This window comes from Polypterus senegalus, chromosome 15 (genome assembly GCF_016835505.1).
Source record: "Polypterus senegalus isolate Bchr_013 chromosome 15, ASM1683550v1, whole genome shotgun sequence".
Lineage (NCBI taxonomy): Eukaryota > Metazoa > Chordata > Cladistia > Polypteriformes > Polypteridae > Polypterus > Polypterus senegalus.
The window spans coordinates 76,203,333-76,223,494 of NC_053168.1; the positions used below are offsets into that span (position 1 = coordinate 76,203,333).

General features: G+C 36.1%; 1 protein-coding gene across 4 annotated transcripts in view; it reads left to right on the forward strand.

Moving 5' to 3' along the window:
• Positions 1-20,162, forward strand: part of vps50 (VPS50 EARP/GARPII complex subunit) — a 391,193-nt gene that overhangs the window by 340,654 nt on the left and 30,377 nt on the right. For all 4 annotated transcript variants that reach the window (XM_039737505.1, XM_039737508.1, XM_039737506.1 and 1 more), the window contains one exon: positions 14,882-15,030. In XM_039737505.1, coding sequence (XP_039593439.1) covers positions 14,882-15,030 — 149 coding nt within the window. The remainder of the gene's footprint in view (positions 1-14,881; positions 15,031-20,162) is intronic.

A 20,162-nucleotide genomic window follows, 5' to 3' on the forward strand; every position in this document is an offset into this window, starting at 1 on the left:
AGTACACTCTGTACCTCATACAAGGGTATACATAGAAATGTCACATACACATTTTGTAACTGCTACATGTCACAGGGACAAGCTGTATTTTTCCATTCCACACTATCTATCTATCTATCTATCTATCTATCTATCTATCTATCTATCTATCTATCTATCTATCTATCTATCTATCTATCTATCTATCTATCTATCTATCTATCTATCTATCTATCTATCTATCTATCTATCTATCTATCTATCTATCTATCTATCTATCTATCTATCTATCTATCTATCTATCTATCTATCTATCTAATGTTGTTTTGCTCACACACACTCATTAATATTCCTGACCAGTTTAGCATCTGATCTTTTTGTTCTGGCCTACTTTAAGATCTCTGTCTTACACTTTACTAATTTAAGCAATGCTGAACTGCCCTGCACCAGTGGTTTCATAACACATCAGTATTCTTCCTATTCTACTGTAACCCACCTGGGACTTACAAACCCATACTCTGCATTTAAAAGTATAAACCATCCCTACTGCCCAGCTTTTCTTCCTTCCAGCAGGTTTTTTTTCCTCATGCACTTAATCTGATCTCATCAGCCTTAACTGGACTTGTGCAGAGAACAGGTATCATCTCAGAAAAAGCCAGCTTGTCAGATTTTCTTTTAAGATACCCACATAGCTTTTTAAATCTGTCCTAAATATGTGACTGTAAGTCATTTTCATGGACAGTGTCAATGTGTAATACTTTCAAATTCTAACCATCAACTTGGCTCAATGCTCAGACAACACAGTACGAAACTACCTATCACGAATACAAATGTACAGTATTTATCTATCATTTCATTAAATGTCTTCCCAAGTTGTAGCATTTACAAGAGCCTGTTAATTTCTAATTTGTTTTGAAAGTCTAAAGCTGGAGCTACCCCTAATGTAGAATAGCACATATGCATGTACGCAGTCCAAGATGTCCCAGAGCAGTAGCTAAATGAGACAAATTATAATCAATTATAATGTACTTGTCTCCCTCCAGTGCTTATTAATAATGCAGATGTTATGCCTCAGATTATCTCAGATTCTCTCAAGTTTAGAAGCCTCAAGCACTATGATGTTATCACTTTGATTTAAACCCCCTACCTTGTCTGGGGAAACATCTGAACAACTCTTGCCATTCTATACACATGTGCTGTGTTTGAAGTATGGTAAATTATGTTAAAAGAGATGTTTGAAGAAACATCACATTTTTACTTAAATACTTAAGAGATTTATCTCTTTTAAACATCAGTAAGTTTCATTAGTTTGACGTTCACAGATCATTTATACTGCTTTTGACATGAAACACATGCCTGCTTCAATGTAAAATGCTTTTACAGAAAACTGTTATTATATTTTTAAATGATAACTACTTACTTGTACAGTATAACCAGTTTCTCTACTTTTTCTTTATATTATGAATTAACTATTGTGCCCCCATTGACAAAACATAGTGTTTTGGAGCTCATTTGTTAGTGTGAAATGGTGTAATGTGAAGTGTTTAAGTTCACATTTTATTTGCATAAGGCCAGTACTCTGAAATTCTTGCAATTTAAATTAGTTTTTTTTAGAACCAATAAAATGGTAAGAATATGAAAGCCTGTTATGACTCTAAAACATCAATGCCTTATCCTGCTGAGTTGAAGGATTGAGGCTTGATTCTGTTATTTCCTTTACACTCAGTGCCATTTATTTTCCAGTGTAAGTACTGTCGAATTTTAAAAAGTTCAATTAATATGTAAGGGCATTTTGATGTAAGTATTCATTTAAGGTAGGAAAGACAGAAGTTTTAAAGTTGAGGTAGTTGTATCAACTAATCGTGACTTCAAGGAATGGTGACATGTTGATTGTCACAAGCAAGCAAGACTTTCACTGTAGTCTGTGCATATGACAATAATGATCTAATAAACTGATCGAAGAGTTATACATAGTGTGGTACGTTATTTCAGTACATTATTGAATTTAGAAGGAGTTAGTTACCACCCCATTTTATCACTGAAAATGAAGAGGAGATTCTCGGTATCTACAAAAGGGACAATGAGTTGCTTTTATTTACTTACTATCATATTAATTTGTACTTCTTGCTCATATTTCTACTAACACAACTAATTACAACATACATCTCTGAAAAATAAACTGCATTTTCAACAGTCATTCTGCATGGTCTGGGTTGTTGTAGTAATATGGAACCCGTGCTCCTGTGTGAATGTCACTGCATTCAAAGACTTTGCACATTCTTCCTGTCTAAACAGAAATATTGGAAAATGTCTTGTATATGACTACACCTGCATGGTTATGTATGGAAAGGAAATCCTATTAAAAAATTTCCTGGTGTTTGTCACTTAATGCTATATGCTAGTTATTGTCATTTGCCAGCAGTCCAGGGGTTCACCACTTATTAAAGATATTGAAGCAATGTATGACTAATTTTAAGGCAAAGAAGGTGTTGTCTGTTTTTTCTAGACATGATAATGATGTACAATATCTTTTTACTTAAACTTTACATTAATAATATATTATTTACCATATACAATATTATTATGCTGTGTTCTATATACAAATTGCAGACTGTCAAAAGCAACCTACCCAACTTTCCTATTTCACTAGGGAATGTCCTACAAAGCTGTGTATATGCTTTCAAGATGCCATCATCTACTGAAGTTCAACAACAATTTAATCACGCAGACAGTTGTCTTTGAAAGACACCAACAGCCACTGAAGTTCAATGGCAGTCTCTTTTACGGTTTATTTCCCTATAAAACCTCCCAGTCGAACATTCATTTCACAGATGTTGACCCAACACAAAATACCAGTGAAATTACTCCCCATTATTCTGTCAGACACTGTTTAGTACTCATGGAGAAGTTTACATACATAACAACAACCCCAGTGTCTTTACTTTAAATAAAACAATTTACTCAGCTGATTTTAATCCAATCTGGAAATCATGGGAGATGGGAGGCTGGAATCTGTCTAGCCAGCATCAAGCAAAAGGCAGGAGCCAGTCCTGGTAAGAGGGGGGGTAATTCTTTTGTATGGACCACTATACATACTCACATAAAGCTCATCAAGACACAACTCACCAGCTACTCATTAATAAAACAACATGATTCCTGGTAAGAATATCCCCAGGTTGAAATTTTCAATAGTCACTTTGTCACTTTGCTAATTCAGTAACTTCCTGTGCTTTGAAAGGGTTGTTGAACATTCATTATTCTAAATTTCAGAATTTATCATCAGTGCATGGAATACTTCCTCAAGGCTAGTAGCTGAATGGCAAACACCAAATCATTTCATTTTTAATGCAGCCGCAATGAAAAGTACTACAAGGTGGTGCCTGTATCTTTGGTTAGTTTTCACCAGACATTTTTCTCTTTGGGATTTTGGTTTAATGTAGTAAAAGTGGTGGTTCCCTCATTTGATCTTGTTTTTGCAGTTTCTCACCACTATTACAGGTTATACCCAAAATGAATTACTCTTCAGTGTGTTATTAGACATATTCAGCAAATCCTTGGCAGGAAGCATCTGACTGGTCAAGTGGTGTGTCAGTTAACTGATGAGGCAACAGTTCAGAAATCATATTGGTTTTCTGTACTGGTACTCAGTTTTCCTTTGCAGTCTTTATATTCTTAAATTTCCTGTCCAGTGGTCTAACATAGCATGATTTTTGTGAATATTCTGAATAGTAAGACTTCTAGAAACATATAGAGATATTTTCACAGCATTTATTTTCAGCTAAATACCACAATTTCTTTCAAAGGAAGAATGGTGGCACAGTGTTTAGCTGTACTGCCTAATAGCTCAAGAATTAAGGTTTTTAATCCAGATTTTCACACTGCCTGCTTGCAGGTTTTGACCATTTCCTGGTGTGTTTTAATTTTTTAGTAGGTTAATTGGTGACCCTGAATTAGGCTGGTGCAAGCTTTTTGTAATTGACTAGTGCCCTTCGTCATGTGTGCCCTAATGGTCCTGGATTAATTGTCAGCTACCATGACTCTGAACTGGTTCTTTTACAAAATGGATGATGGCTTGTTTGTTCCTATGAGTCCACACTCATTCCAGAGGTGGCATGATGTGACAAATACCAATAAACTCTTTGTAGTGTTTCATTTATTCACTATGGCTTCTTTTCTCACACAGTGTAAAAAATACATCTGTACTGAATTGATTGGGGAAGGTAACTATGAAGACCTTTCAGCTATACAACACATACCTGGGTTCAACTACAGGGTTTCAGTTTCCTTCTTTCTAGACCTCACAACAAAATAAGTTTCTCTTTCTACATATCCCATGCAGTCTTATCCACCTCCTCCTGACTCTTAACTACTGAGTCAACAGAGGTGGCCCCTTTCATGCCGGATCCAGAAATACTTCCAGTGTCAAGGTAGAAGCCCTTGAAAGTAGGGACAACCCTCCCCAACAGCTCTCATTGTCTGCACTCAGGGAATCCAGCAGGGCTGCCCCAACATTCTCAGCAGGTACATGAATGGGCTTACTGGTCCAGGAATGCTTTTATCCAGTGTACAGTTGTGCTTGAAAGTTTGTGAACCCTGAACCCTGTTACATATTTGTGAGTGGCAAAAGTATGTGAACCTCTAGGATTAGCAGTTAGTTTGAAGGTGAAATTCGAGTCAGGTGTTTTCAATCAATGGGATGACAATCAGGTGTGAGTGGGCACCCTGTGTTATTTAAAGAACAGGGATCTATCAAAGTCTGCTCTTCACAACACATGTTTGTGGAAGTGTATCATGGCACGAACAAAGGAGATTTCTGAGGACCACAGAAAAAGAGTTGTTGATGCTCATCAGGCTGGAAAAGGTTACAAAACCATCTCTAAAGAGTTTGGACTCCACCAATCCACAGTCAGACAGATTGTGTACAAATGGAGGAAATTCAAGACCATTGTTACCCTCCCCAGGAGTGGTCAACCAACAAAGATCACTCCAAGAGCAAGGTGTGTAATAGTCAGTGAGGTCACAAAGAATCCCAGGGTAACTTCTAAGCAACTGAAGGCCTCTCTCACATTGGCTAATGTTCATGTTCATGAGTCCACCATCAGGAGAACAGAGAACAACAATGGTGTGCATGGCAGGGTTGCAAGGAGAAAGCCACTGCTCTCCAAAAAAACATTGCTGCTTGTCTACAGTTTGCTAAAGATCAGGTGGACAAACCAGAAGGCTATTGGAAGAATGTTTTGTGGACGGATGAGACCAAAATAGAACTTTTTGGTTTAAATAAAAACCATTATGTTTGGAGAAAGGAAATTCCAGCATAAGAACCTTATCCCATCTGTGGAACATGGTGGTTTGTAGTATCATGGTTTGGGCCTGTTTTGGTGCATCTGAGCCAGGACGGCTTGCCTTCATTGATGGAACAATAAATTATATAAGAGAATTCTAAAGGAAAATGTCAGGACATCTGTCCATGAACTGAATCTCAAGAGAAGGTGGGTCATGCAGCAAGACAACGACTCTAAGCACACAAGTCATTCTACCAAAGAATGGTTAAAGAAGAATAAAGTTAATGTTTTGGAATGGCCAAGTCAAAGTCCTGACCTTAATCCGATCAAAATGTTGTGGAAGGACCTGAAGCGAGCAGTTAATGTGAGGAAACTCGCCAACATCCCTGAGTTGAAGTTGTTCTTTACAGAGGAATGGGCTAAAATTCCTCCGAGCCGATGTGCAGGAATAATCAAAAGTTACCAGAAACGTTTAGTTGCAGTTATTGGGGGGTCACACCAGATACTGAAAGCAAAGGTTCACATACTTTTGCTACTCACAAATATGTAATACTCGATCATTTTCCTTAATAAATAAATGACCAAGTATAATATTTATGTCTCATTTGTTTAACTGATTTCTCTTTATCTACTTTTAGGACTTGAGTGAACATCTGATGATGTTTTAGGTTATATTTATGCAGAAATATAGAAAATTCTAAAGGATTCACAAACTTTCAAGCACAACTTGTATGTCAGGGGAGCATGTACTCTTGGGAGGTAGTCCTCCCCTGCCATTCCACTTCACTGGCCTCCCTTCCTGCTAAGAGTATGGGTTTTACCCCAGCCAGGAGTCAGTCTAGCCCTGCTGTCCTTCATAAACTATTTTTAACAGTAGGGTCAATTCATGTTCCAGTTTACATGCCTGTATTTTAGGACATAATCGTACATTTCTTGTGCTGAGAGCCTTAGATTTTGATTGGTATCTTGATATTAAAAACACCTATTCAATTAAAATGATCTAACTTGTAAGTACAAAGCTCAGTACAGAGTTTATTAGCTTTTCAATCATATAAGAGCAGCAAGTAAAAATGAAGCAGAAGCAAATAATCATTACATGAGCAGAATATGATTTGTATTCCTAAGGTATTTTGAGTTCAAATGATTTGTATTCTCTGCATCATCTTGTACATTTCTGTCGTAATTTACTGAAAGCTAGTGAAAGTTTTACATTTTCCATTATGCTATGATTAAAGACTAACATGTAAAATTATATCATCAAGCTGAGCATTACAGATTAAATGACTGGCAGTAATGTAGCTGTTAAAGAAAGATGAGTAATTTGGAAATTAAATGACTGAGTATGTTTTAAATCCTCACTGCTCTTAGGCCTGCTTGTGATTGTTAACCTTTTAGCCATTCTGTGACTGTGTATGAATGCTGACAATATAAAATAAAACTTTAATTAATATGTTACATTTAATTTCAGTTATTTTATTAATTTTTTTTAGAAAACTTCCTTGCACAAGCATGTGGATACTGATAATACAAATTAAATATTCATCAGTTTACCATTTTTCCATTACAATGCCAGTTGCAGAAATGTAATCTGTTAAAATAAAAATACAAATATACAACATAAGGAAATAAATCAACATTTCCTTATAAACCAAGACCTGAAAACATAGATACCCTTTGCATTATATATACAGTGACCCTTTGGTTCACGAACATCTCGGAACACGTACAAATCGGTTTACGACCAAAAAGTTTGCCAACCTTTTGCATCTGTTCACGACCACAGACTCGGTATACGAACAAGCCAGTTTCCCTTTCAGTTTGTGCGCATCCATGATTTCCGCACGTGTTCAGTCTCTCCCTGAGAGAGAGAGACACAAACACACACACACACACACACACAAGATAGACACACGCGACACACACACACACACACACTCTCTCACACACGCACGCAAGCTCGTGAGAGAGAGAGAGAGACACAGACGGACGGCTGGACGCATAAGGCTTGTTTTTAAAGAGACAGATCCGAGCATTGTTTTAACCTATTTGTATTTAATGAAGACTTTTTTTTATTGGATTTTAACCTCCACTTCTGTTTACATCGATCGGTTCATAGTGTGCATTGTTGCAATGTTACTTTTCTTGATGGTTTATTAAATTAAGGATTTTTCAAATGTTTGTTTTTTTCCCTGTGCTTAAAACTCATTTTTAAAAAAAAGTGTTTTTTAGCGAGTGGTTCGTAGCGCTACAGCTCGAACTCTTGCAGTGTTAGTTTTCTCTGTTGTTCAAGGTTTTCTCAGTGTTATTCAATGCTTTTACATTTAGATTACTATTACGCTCTGCATTCTATGGTATTATTAACTGCATTTGTGCTTAAAAATCTTTAAAAAATATATATTTACATACAGTTCGTACTGCCTGGAACGGATTAATCATATTTACATACAGTCCTGTGGTAGAAATTACTTCGGTTCACAACCAAATCAGTTTACGACCAGAGTTTTGGAACAAATTATGGTCGTGAACTGAGGGTCCACTGTATATTTATAACAGTGTGGCATACAAGAAACTTTATGGTCAAGGTGCTAAGCTAATGTGTCCCACAGCAGGAGGGTAGGCCCCATTGTGAAAGATGGTGGACCTGCCTGCTACTAGACAGAAAAACAGTGGATAGGGAATGCCAGGGTGACACTGGGCTGGATGAAACTAAAAGGCTTTATATTTTACTCTAAATGAGTAGAGTGATTCCACAGAAGGCAGAGGTAATCCTGTGATGTCTGTGAAGTGCTTTACCACTTATAGCTGCTCTTTGTCCTCGGCTACGTCAGCTGTATAAAATGCATGTCTGTAAGTAGTGTACCATAAAAGTAAGCATATACAGTTTGCCTTACCAATATAATATGGATACAATCTGTGTTTTCTGAAGCAAATTTACAAATATGTTTACTGCAACCTTGCACTTAAATGTATTAAATAATGATTCTTAACTTTGTATGTTGTTTCTAGTGACCTGTTTCCATTAATGTGTTTTGTTATCCACTTTATTGCATTTGTATTTATTATAACATCTTATAAAGTCATGTTTTCCTTCTTAAACAAATAAAACTGATTTTGTAATATGCCAGGTGGTTGTCCTCTGATAGTTGTTAGTTAATGTCAATAAAAGGTTGGAATCATATCCTTTAAGAGCATATATAATTCTTTATTAGCAGATATAATTACAGGTTTGATAAAATATTAACAGGTCGCCCTGGTCTAACATGGCAGTCTTCACTGTTCTTTAAACTTTTAATTGTCAGTTTCTTTGCAATCAGAATCCCTTTTAACATTATTGATTGCAGCAGGTATAAATGGGCCTCAGAAATATGACTGCAAATACAAAGAATCATGTAAAATGCCAAATACGTTTTGTGTATTTTGTACCCTTGTTAATTCCATGAGTACTATTGACAATTTTTTGTTCGTAAAAGTGTTTTGAGCTGCATTCTAAAATGCACAGTATAGGGAAATGTAAGCAATGCAAAAATTAGCTTTAAATCTTAAAGAAGCGTTTTATACAGCATGACATTTAATTGGTGTTATTAGCTCTGCATACATTATTACTAAGTAAGAAAAAGAAACCATTAAAGATGATTTGATTGTTAAATTTTATTTCACTTTTTTCCTATCCTTATTATTAAATTTTATTTCAGTTCTATTTCCTATCCTGTTTATCACAGTTTGATTGTTTTGTATGTCCTATTAAGCACTGTATACTATAATGTGTGTAAAATCCAGTATGTTAATGGAGAGAAGTTCATACCATTTTCTGGATTGCTGATATTATTTGATGAGTATATGTGTAGCAACATGCATGAAACTTTTAAATACTATATTTTTTATTTAAACGCCAGTAGGATTATACTGTATTGTTTTTCAAATTAGAAATTCTGTCCAAACTATTAAAAAATGTAAAAAGTTAATCTAAATTCTGTTTTTTTTTCATTATTATTGTAAGTAGGAGCTGGTTATTCACGTTGAAGGCAAGGACCAATTGTAGGTGGGATGCAAGTTCATCACAGGGCATATTCAGGCACACATTCATATTCAAACTGTTTTCTCTAAAATGTTTGGCTGGAGTCTTTCTAGTATGTTTTTTACATTTTTTTTCAATTCATCAGATGTTTCTCTGTTACAAATAATTTATATTAAGTATACTATCAGAGAACCTTACATGATGCCTCAAAAGGAAAAATACAGCTTTGAACTTTGAAAGAAAACAAATGACCCATAGACAAACACTAATTTTATCTATTACAACTCCAAGTTCCAGACCAGATGCACATAACTACTCTGATGAAATGCACATTCTTTAAATATCACCATAGACGAGGGGCATTCATCTTGAAATGTTTAAACAGCACTCTTTATTTAATACTGTGGTCTAGATTTACACTGGGATGGCAGCCTGTGGTAGCCTTGTTTTTGCACTTGATTAATCTGTACCTGCAGCACAAAGTCTTGTGTGTAGTTAATAACAACAAAACAATCGTTAGGCTTTGGCCAGAACATTGTCTATGTGAATGTTGCGTCTGTGTGCAGCACTGCATATTTGTACAATATGAATACCATCTTCTGCTACTAGATATTTTGTGATTAGTATATATTCTATATTTCATTTTTTGTTTCAGATTTGCTTATTTTTCATTTTACATTTCTTAAGTAATTTATACATACAGTAGGCATCAAGTTTTGCTTTGAGTGGTTCCATTTCAAGTGGATTTCTTGTTATACCTTAGCTCTGATTGAAAGTTTATATAGTATGTAATTAATATATAGTGTATAATTTACACAAATAATTGTATACAAAGTGTGTAGCAATTACAGTAGATGCAACATGACCATATTGAAATTAGTTATTAAAACAAAGCTATTAAAAGTTGATAAATAAGCACAATATTCCAGTTTAATATATAATGGCTCTCACCAAACTGGCATACTTCAGGTATTTCCTCTGTTTTACTTCAGCTTGTGCTCTCTTGAAACTGGTTTTGATATATTTCATGAATAAAACAGTATTAACCATACATAGAAAATACATTAGCAGGTGAATACCCCTGGGTTTTGAAGACCACTAGGCAATTACCCTCCAAACCTTGCTTTTATTGTACTCTAAATGAGAGATGGTGATGTTCAACACCATCTTCCATTAGTCGCACTAACTGGCTTTCCTAACATTTCAATATCTCTCATCAAAAGATACAGTGATTATACATATATATATATATATATATATATATATATATATATATATATATATATATATATATATATATATAGCAAGAGCTGGCTGACAGCTCAACCTGGCTGGGATACCCCAAAAATGGAAGGATGGGGTAAGGCAGCTACTATAGGGAGTCATGCTATGGACTGAGGAACCATAGACATAGAATTACTAGACGCTGCATGACCAACAGCATCGTACTTTGAAGGTTTCCCAAAGAAATCCACCTCAGGAAGCAGTGGGAGGTAGCCCTTAGATGGGATTTTGAGAAAGCTGTCCTGTGATGTGTGCCATGCTAGTTTGGTAACGGATGCTCTACAGGCATCAAATGATCAAAGCTACCGCTTGCTCACATTAAAAAACAAAGGAGGTCTGATGATTCCTTCTAAAGGGTACAGTCAAGGTGGTCAAAGTAGCTGAGCGTGTCATCCAACAGTCGACATTAGGGCAAGCTGTCAGTGTTTCTTTGATCAATCAGTTTGTTCGGGCTGAGATTGGTTCAGATGATGTGTTTTTTCTCAAGGAGCTCATTGGGGAAACACAGTTTGAAATTGATAACCACCATTTCATGCTCATGTCTTTGGTTGTGTCTGTCTTCCACAAACTAAGGCTGTACCATATTGCCGAACTGAATACTCTCAAATTACAGAGTGGCAACACACGGAAAAAGCTATGTAAGACAGTTCTGTTTCAAGGATTTTAGATCCTATCCTGTATATATTTAAGTAACCATATTGTGTGTGTGCGTGTGTGTGTGTGCGTGTGTGTGTGTGAGAGAGAAATTGAGAGAGGAATGAGTGAAATGTTTTCAGAAATTATTAAGCCAATCTGTATACAATACAATTGTTTATTTTTGCCATTGTGTGTATCATTTCATTGTTAAAAGAAAGACCAGACTGCCAGTTGCAGTCTTACTATTTTGACTTTCAGACATTGGTCGTTTTCATCTCAATTAATAATAATAATAATAATAATAATACATTTTATTTGATAGGCACCTTTCTTAGCACCCAAAGTCACCTTACAATAAAATTAAACAACATTAGTAAAATTAAAACAACAGAATTATAAATCAAAAAGCAATAATTAGCAAACAAACAAAGATAACTGGCAGTAACAATGCAAAATTCACAATTGGTATGCCAGTTTGAAAAGATAAGTTTTGAGGGTAGTTTTAAAATGTTTTATTGAATCGACCTGACGGATATGAGAGGGAAGAGAATTCCAGAGCTGAGGAGCACTATGACAGAATTCTCAAGCTCCCATAGAACAGAGTTTGATGTGTGGTACAGAAAGTAGAGCTGCAGATGAAGATCTTATTGAGCGAGAGGGAGTGTAAGTCTGTAGGAGATCAGTGAGGTAAGGAGGAGCAAGTTTGTGGAGAGTTTTACATTTTAAGAGCAGTATTTTGTATTGTATTCTGTAGTTAACAGGGAGCCAGTAAAGTTGAGAGAAAATAGGTGTAATATGTTCAGTGGATTTAGAACAGCAGGTTATTATCCTGGCAGCAGAATTTTGAAGAAGTTGTAAGCGATGGATAAGTTTTTGTGGGATGCCAGATAGAATAGCATTACAATAATCTATATGTGAGGTGACTTGGGCATTAACCAATACTTCAGTACTGTGTTGCGTAAGAACAGGACGAAGTCTAGAAATGTTTCGGAGATGGAAGAAACAGTACAAGAAATGTTACTTATATGGGATGAATTATTTAATAATAATATTTATTATTATTATTTAATAATTGCCATTATTAGTGTATAAATGGATATAAATAATTGCATTTAAACGATTCGCCAAAATCTGTTGTATGTAAAGGATACTGTTTTAAACATTATTGTTTTTTCATCAGAAAACCCAGTTTCCACGTCTACCTGTATTAGTTTAAATGGCACTTTTGCCACTCACAATATGGCCTACGCAATGACGTATCATGTTGACTGGGGAACACAGTGAATGCGGCATCTGCCTATATACACTCACCTAAAGGATTATTAGGAACACCTGTTCAATTTCTCATTAATGCAATTATCTAATCAACCAATCACATGGCAGTTGCTTCAATGCATTTAGGGGTGTGGTCCTGGTCAAGACAATCTCCTGAACTCCAAACTGAATGTCAGAATGGGAAAGAAAGGTGATTTAAGCAATTTTGAGCGTGGCATGGTTGTTGGTGCCAGACGGGCCGGTCTGAGTATTTCACAATCTGCTCAGTTACTTGGATTTTCACGCACAACCATTTCTAGGGTTTACAAAGAATGGTGTGAAAAGGGAAAAACATCCAGTATGCGGCAGTCCTCTGGGCGAAAATGCCTTGTTGATGCTAGAGGTCAGAGGAGAATGGGCCGACTGATTCAAGCTGATAGAAGAGCAACTTTGACTGAAATAACCACTCGTTACAACCGAGGTATGCAGCAAAGCATTTGTGAAGCCACAACACGCACAACCTTGAGGCGGATGGGCTACAACAGCAGAAGACCCCACCGGGTATCACTCATCTCCACTACAAATAGGAAAAAGAGGCTACAATTTGCACAAGCTCACCAAAATTGGACAGTTGAAGACTGGAAAAATGTTGCCTGGTCTGATGAATCTCGATTTCTGTTGAGACATTCAAATGGTAGAGTCAGAATTTGGCGTAAACAGAATGAGAACATGGATCCATCATGCCTTGTTACCACTGTGCAGGCTGGTGGTGGTGGTGGTGTAATGGTGTGGGGGATGTTTTCTTGGCACACTTTATGCCCCTTAGTGCCAATTGGGCATCGTTTAAATGCCACGGACTACCTGAGCATTGTTTCTGACCATGTCCATCCCTTCATGACCACCATGTACCCATCCTCTGATGGCTTCTTCCAGCAGGATAATGCACTATGTCACAAAGCTCGAATCATTTCAAATTGGTTTCTTGAACATGACAATGAGTTCACTGTACTAAAATGGCCCCCACAGTCACCAGATCTCAACCCAATAGAGCATCTTTGAGATGTGATGGAATGGGAGCTTCGTGCCCTGGATGTGCATCCCACAAATCTCCATCAACTGCAAGATGCTATCCAATCAATATGGGCCAACATTTCTAAAGAATGCTTTCAGCACCTTGTTGAATCAATGCCACGTAGAATTAAGGCAGTTCTGAAGGCGAAAGGGGGTCAAACACCGTATTAGTATGGTGTGCCTAATAATCCTTTAGGTGAGTGTATGTCTGTGTGGAACATCCAGCAGGTGAGCCAGAGTTGGGTGGATGGTGGACAAAGCTTGCTGGGGAGTTTGGAGGAGAAAGAAAGAGATGTATATTAGTGCTGGGTAGCGATAAAAAATTTTAATCATGATTAATTGCAGACAATAACAACAATCACACTGTTATGTGCAAAATTCAATAATGAACTCAAAAGTAAGATAAAAGACTTCCAAGGTCACCATTCCAGGAGAAGACATAGATTGGGCAGAGCTACAAGTACCTGGGGGTCCATATAACCAACAAACTGGTCTGGTCTGACAACACAGTGGCACTGTATAACAAGGTCCAGAAAAGTCTGTACTTCCTAGGAAGATTCAGGTCTTTTGATGTGTGCAGCAAGCTGCTGGAAGTGTTCTATCAGTCCATAGCAACCAGTTGGGGTTCTATGCAGCAATCTCATGGGGAAACAGCCTGATCTCAAGAGATGAAAAATGCCTGTACAAATTATCCGGAAATTCTGCTCCATCATTGGGTGAACCCTGAAGACACTTGGAAGCTGTTGTGGAAAACAAGGATGGTGGAAAAATTGGATGCCAGAATGAAAAATTCCAACAGACGCAAATTCCTCTCTTGATGGACTTGTAGCCACAGACTCATTCCACCATGGTGTACTAAGAAGTCCCTCTGGGGTCTTTTTGTCCCACTACTATCAGGCAATTCAATGCTTCCTTCCAAAATACTTGTTAAGTTCATTTTGAAATGTGTGCACAATGTAATTTTATTTTTTTGTTTGTTTACTTATCAATTGATTGACTGATTGTGTTATTTTTCCTGAAAGTCTATATCATTGTCTTTTATATTTATGCTGCTTTTCCCTTGGGTTTAATAAAGTTTATTTAATCTCATCCGATAAAATGCTTTCATAAACAATTTATGTATATTACATTTAGAATAAATGTTGAATTACCACATTTCTTTGTAAAGGTTTCTCAGAGCATTTTAAAAAGAAATTATATATGCTTTAATAAGAGAAATAAACTATATTGTATTTAATGTGTAGCTAATGAACTGATATGCATTTAAACAACTAACATTTAAATTCAAGAGCAGCTTTTCATATAAATGGCTTCATTAATATAATATTCTCTACATTTTCTTTTACCTTTTATTTTATAGGAGGCAGGATCAGAAAACACTAGTGTTCATATAGCACCTGATGAAAGAAAAGAGAAGGTGCCAAGTCCGCATTTGAGCCATATGGTGGATTTAGCAGCTAGTGGATCACTATATGGACTAGCAGAAAGAGTAGTAGCAACGGAATCCCTGTAAGTACACTCCGGCGAAAACCACAATGAGCAGATTTTCTTATCAGTGTATGTTTATCAATAAACTGCCCTAGCGTTACATTAGCCTTTTTTTATCATAATTGATTGTATTGGTTGCATGATATTTGATAGACTGAATTACATACTTAACAAAAAATAAAATAAAAAAAAGGAACGCAGACACACAGCAGAAGGAAACCAGTAATCACCTTCCTCCATCAGCTTCCTGACTACTAATATTATCTCTCGTAGATTTTGAGTGAGTATGGTATGGTAGCCCTGAAGTTGATAAAAATGTAAGCTGTTTAACAAACTGAAGCAGAGTGAATTGGGGATGTAGTGGGTTTTGAAGGATCAGATAAGACTTTGAATATCTTTATGTATGAGCTCGTATTAATGAATCCTACGAGGAGTGGTGGCCACTGGTGATTTTGAAGTGGTGCACACTACTGTCTCTGTCTGCTGCTTCTTTTGACAAAGATGTTGCTCTACCAAGACTATGATGGAAAAGTTTAAAATATTTTCAATGATGAAGATTCTGTGGTTGCTTTTTATTCCAATGGATTGTAAATATTTATTTAATTTGAATTCTTATTAAATATTAAGTAAACTAGTTATGGCTGTAAAAAAACAGAGTAACTCTTAAACCTTCTGCAGCCCATTATAATTTTGCTGTAGTAAGCAGGTTAAGGTATGTTTCACTAAGAGAATTTATTTAATTTGAATTCTTATTAAATATTAAGTAAACTAGTTATGGCTGTAAAAAAACTGAGTAACTCTTAAACCTTCTGCAGCCCATTATAATTTTGCTGTAGTAAGCAGGTTAAACGTATGTTTGACTAAGAGAGGAACAGATAAGTAGTTACACTGCGGCCCCTTCTCTGTATTCTGTGAAAGTTATCCCTAGAGAGAGTACTCGGTGACTATATGCATGACCTGCCTCACATTCTATGTGCTTCTCTTTACAGACTGGAGTGGATCTAGATAGATACATAGCTAGATCCATGCATCCATCCCAAGTACCTGTAGCCAAGAATTAATTATACCAAGTTAAATGCAAGCATTTAGGTACACTCACTACACAAATAACAAATTCTGTACAAATAATGCAATCATAGTACACCAGATGGCACATTCAATAATGCCAGTGCAGCGAGAATTGTGCAAGTAATGCTACTACCAAAGTGACAGGTGGCACATAATAATAAAGTGACAGATGCTAAAGAGACTTAATGTCAAAGTAAAATAAAATAATGTGACCTGACTTATGCTGGTAGTGTAATAACAAAGAAACAAAATAAAGGGTTGTGTAGCAATGACCAAGTAATGAGATATCAGATGTATGTAGTGCATAGCTAATACATCAAATATAGCTTATGGTACAAGTTCATGAAGTTGAGGCAATCATTCATAGGTATGACATACAGTAAGTATTTTAAGTGAAATTTTGATGTGTGTAGTCGCTCAGTGTAGTGGGGCAGTGTAAATTACTGCACCAACAAGTAGACATACATTAGCACAAATGCTTCATGTTCCACAGCTTCATACAGCAGTTTCATTGGAACCAGTTTGCAGTGTAGTGAGTGAAATGGAAGGTTAGTTTTTGATGCTCTGTAACACCAACACTTGGCCACCTCACAGGGTCTTCTTTTAAACCTTCAAATTCATGGTCTATCTGAGGATTCTAATGGTTAGAGTTCTGTGGCCTTTTTAATGTTAGGTTCTAAGAAGGCAGATTATCACAGTGAAGTGGTAGATGTGCAATCAGTACTTACTTGCAGGAACCTCCTTTCACATTATTTGTGATTTTGCAAAGAGACAGACTTTACAGTGCCAGAAGTGATTACATACTATAGTGGTGCAAGAGAGAATATGTGCAGTTGAGTATTCATATAATATTTGTAGGTGAGTGTGTGTATGTGTGTGAGAGTGAATATACTACTGCATGAGTTTACTTGTGTAGTTCTGCCTAAAGTCTAAACTTGTATACAAATAAAAGACTGAAAACTTGATATGGTTAAAATTGGGACTTTGGTAAACATCTATTATTCAGTTGGCCCAATTCACCACAAGTGCATTGTGTTCCCCAGCTCCATACTGCTGTTCTTTCAGGAGCAGTGCTGTAGCTGAGCTACATCAAAGGATGTACAGTACATCAGGTTCAGATATAACACTGCCCTTAATTGCATCTCAGAGGCACCTGTTTGGAGAGATAAAGGGACAAAGATATGTCAATCAGTCAAAACTGGGCTGTCCACAGAATCTCCTTGTCTTTAAATGCTCGGTCATCCTCCATTGGCTGTAGCTGTCAACATTGCCTAGAAGCAAAAGTCTGATCGTTTGAATATTTGCACTTGTTCACTATTTGCTAATAGGTTTCAGGTTTTACTTTTGTGTAATGCAGCCACTAGCTATAATTTTACTTGGTATTCTATTTAAAACATTTCTGTTTTGGTATGAAACCCTGTAGGTTTCTCATGTTTTGAGCATAAAATGTGCATTATTATCTCAATTTCTTCCATTTCATGAAGGGTGTCAATAATTCTGAACCCACTCTTATTTATTTTTTTAAAGTTCAGCTTACTTACTTTACTTTACTTTAATACATTAATTTTTTTAAAAATCTTTCAGTCCATCCCTTTTTTTATTTAAGAGAGTTCATTTTTTCCTTATTGTGAAATAGCAGAGATGGATTCTTTACCACTTTGCTATGACGGAAACCCTCCTTGATGGTGATCGAACACAGGCAGTGTGGCTTAGAGGTTAAGGCTTTAGAATTTTGAGGATGTTGGTGCAAATCCTGCTACTGACACTGTGCTACCATGAGCAAGTCACTTCAACTGCCTGTGCTGTATCTCAAATGTTGTAATTTGCCTTGGATAAAGACATTAGCAAAAAATAAGAAAATAATAAGTAATACAAATAAAGTGAAAATATATTTTGATAAGTATAACATAATTAAAGGGAGCGAAAATAAATAACGTATAACTAGAAAGTAATAGACACACTAGCTGGCACAATGAAAGCATCTAAGCACAGGTTAGTGTGAGGTTACTCTAATGGGATGGAGTGAAAACAAACTAAAAGTCAAACAAAGATTTTTGGTACCCAAAAATAGCTCAGTAGTAGACTAAAAAGAAGGATAGAATAAGACACCATTAATCAAGATTTCTGCTGTGTGCCGCAAAAGAAAATCAACTCCTGTTGATTCACTCTTAAATATTATGAGAGGCACAAGGAGAAAGGAGCCCTCTTCTAGGTTGTCATCTTCTTAAATTTGGGTGGAAATGCAAGATAGAAGAGCAGCCGTGTAACTTCCAGACCCTTCCCTGGTATACCCTTAACATTCTTCCCCTAAGAGACATAGCATGCCTGCGGATTTCACTGATGGCTTATCTACATGCCTAATCCTTGGCACAAAGCATCACTAGTTTTTGTCTTAATGATGATGGCACTCTTCTCCTATACTGATTTGTTCAGTGTTTTCTACAATTGGAACATTGAAATGGTCACGTGATGAGTGCAAAATTCTTCAGTCATCATATTTCTTATAGGCCAGTATCTTACCTGTTGAGTAACATTCTTCCTATTATATCACTGAACTTTTAAGTGGGGCCTGATTGCCTATACTCAGTTTTGCATGGATATTTCTTTTGCCAAACCATATTCTTAGGGCTGGGCAATATGGACTTAAACCGATACTGCAATATTTCCATATTTCTCGATATGTTCTCAAAACACCTTAAAGATTTAAGATCAGCACCATTAGACATTTATGTACACATGTTCTATACAGAGGTCAAAACCTGGTATGTCTCACAATAACAATATGAAATATTAGTGAAGGAAGAGATTTTTCTTTTCAAAATGAAGCAATTTAATGAATAGCTGTGCCTCAAAAAACAGCCCAAATATCATGGTGTTTCCAATGATTTGTGTTTTATTTTTTCTTTAAATATTTTTAAGCTTCCATTGCACAGTCAATAAACTTCTCTGTTTTTCTCTCTCTCTCTGACTATTTTATATAAGGAAAGCAAAAGCCCCTGATTCATTACTGCACTACGCACTGATCATAAAACATGTACATGTGCATACTATATATTTTGCTATGATTTACATTATTTCTATTGGCTTCCAATTATGTATATACTGTACATGGTGCTTCTTATCTGTAACTGTTTGTATGATGCATACAGGTATTTTATTTTATAAAGTTCACCAGCATAGGTATTGCTTTTCTGGCCAGGCAAATGGTGTTTTCATTTCATCCAGTATTCTTAACACCTTTTTGAATTCTTCTTTCCCTACGGTAGGTATAATAATCGTAAGTAGTGCTTAAAAGTCTTGGTAGCTCCATTTAACATGGACCTGTTTCAATTACAACAACTGTCTGTCTGAATAAACAGTAACATCTACTAGATAGATAGATAGATAGATAGATACTTTATTAATCCCAAGGGGAAATTCATTGGCATTGTAATATCACACAGATTTTTATTTCATTAACTTATTTTATTTTCCTATTAATAAGCTCATCTCACAAAGCAATATGGCTGTATATTTGATTTTCAGTTATCTTAATAGATTCCTAAATCACCAGGTCAACTCTTTTATAAATGGTAATTCAAGAGTTGAATATGTATTATTATAATTAGAAGGCTCAATTCCCCTGCTAAACAAATGAAAATATGTGAGAATATAATAATTCACACAAAATAAAACAATGAAGGCTACTGTTTTTATTCCTGCTTGTAGCATTTCAGTGTAAGAGCCGAAGCCACATGAAATGGACGGATGAGGGCCTACGCTACACAGACATCTTACTTTTCATGTGATATGAATTAGTGGTTAGTGTAATTAAGTAGGTGAAGGTTTGTTTTGCAATATGGTAAGTCGCTGCAGTGTTATCTCCCTCCCCGTGCTGCGTGTCTGCTTTTACAGCAAAATAACATAAAGCAAACACTTTATGCAGCGTTGCTTAGTAGGACCCATTTTACTGCGGAGGCTGCTTCATATGCAGTAATGTGTTTTATCTTTAATGTTGTGCTGCTTGAACTGTCATTATGGGTAAGACCAAGCCATTTTCAAACAGGAGAATTAAACCTACCTGCTCTTAACTCTTTCTCTTATGA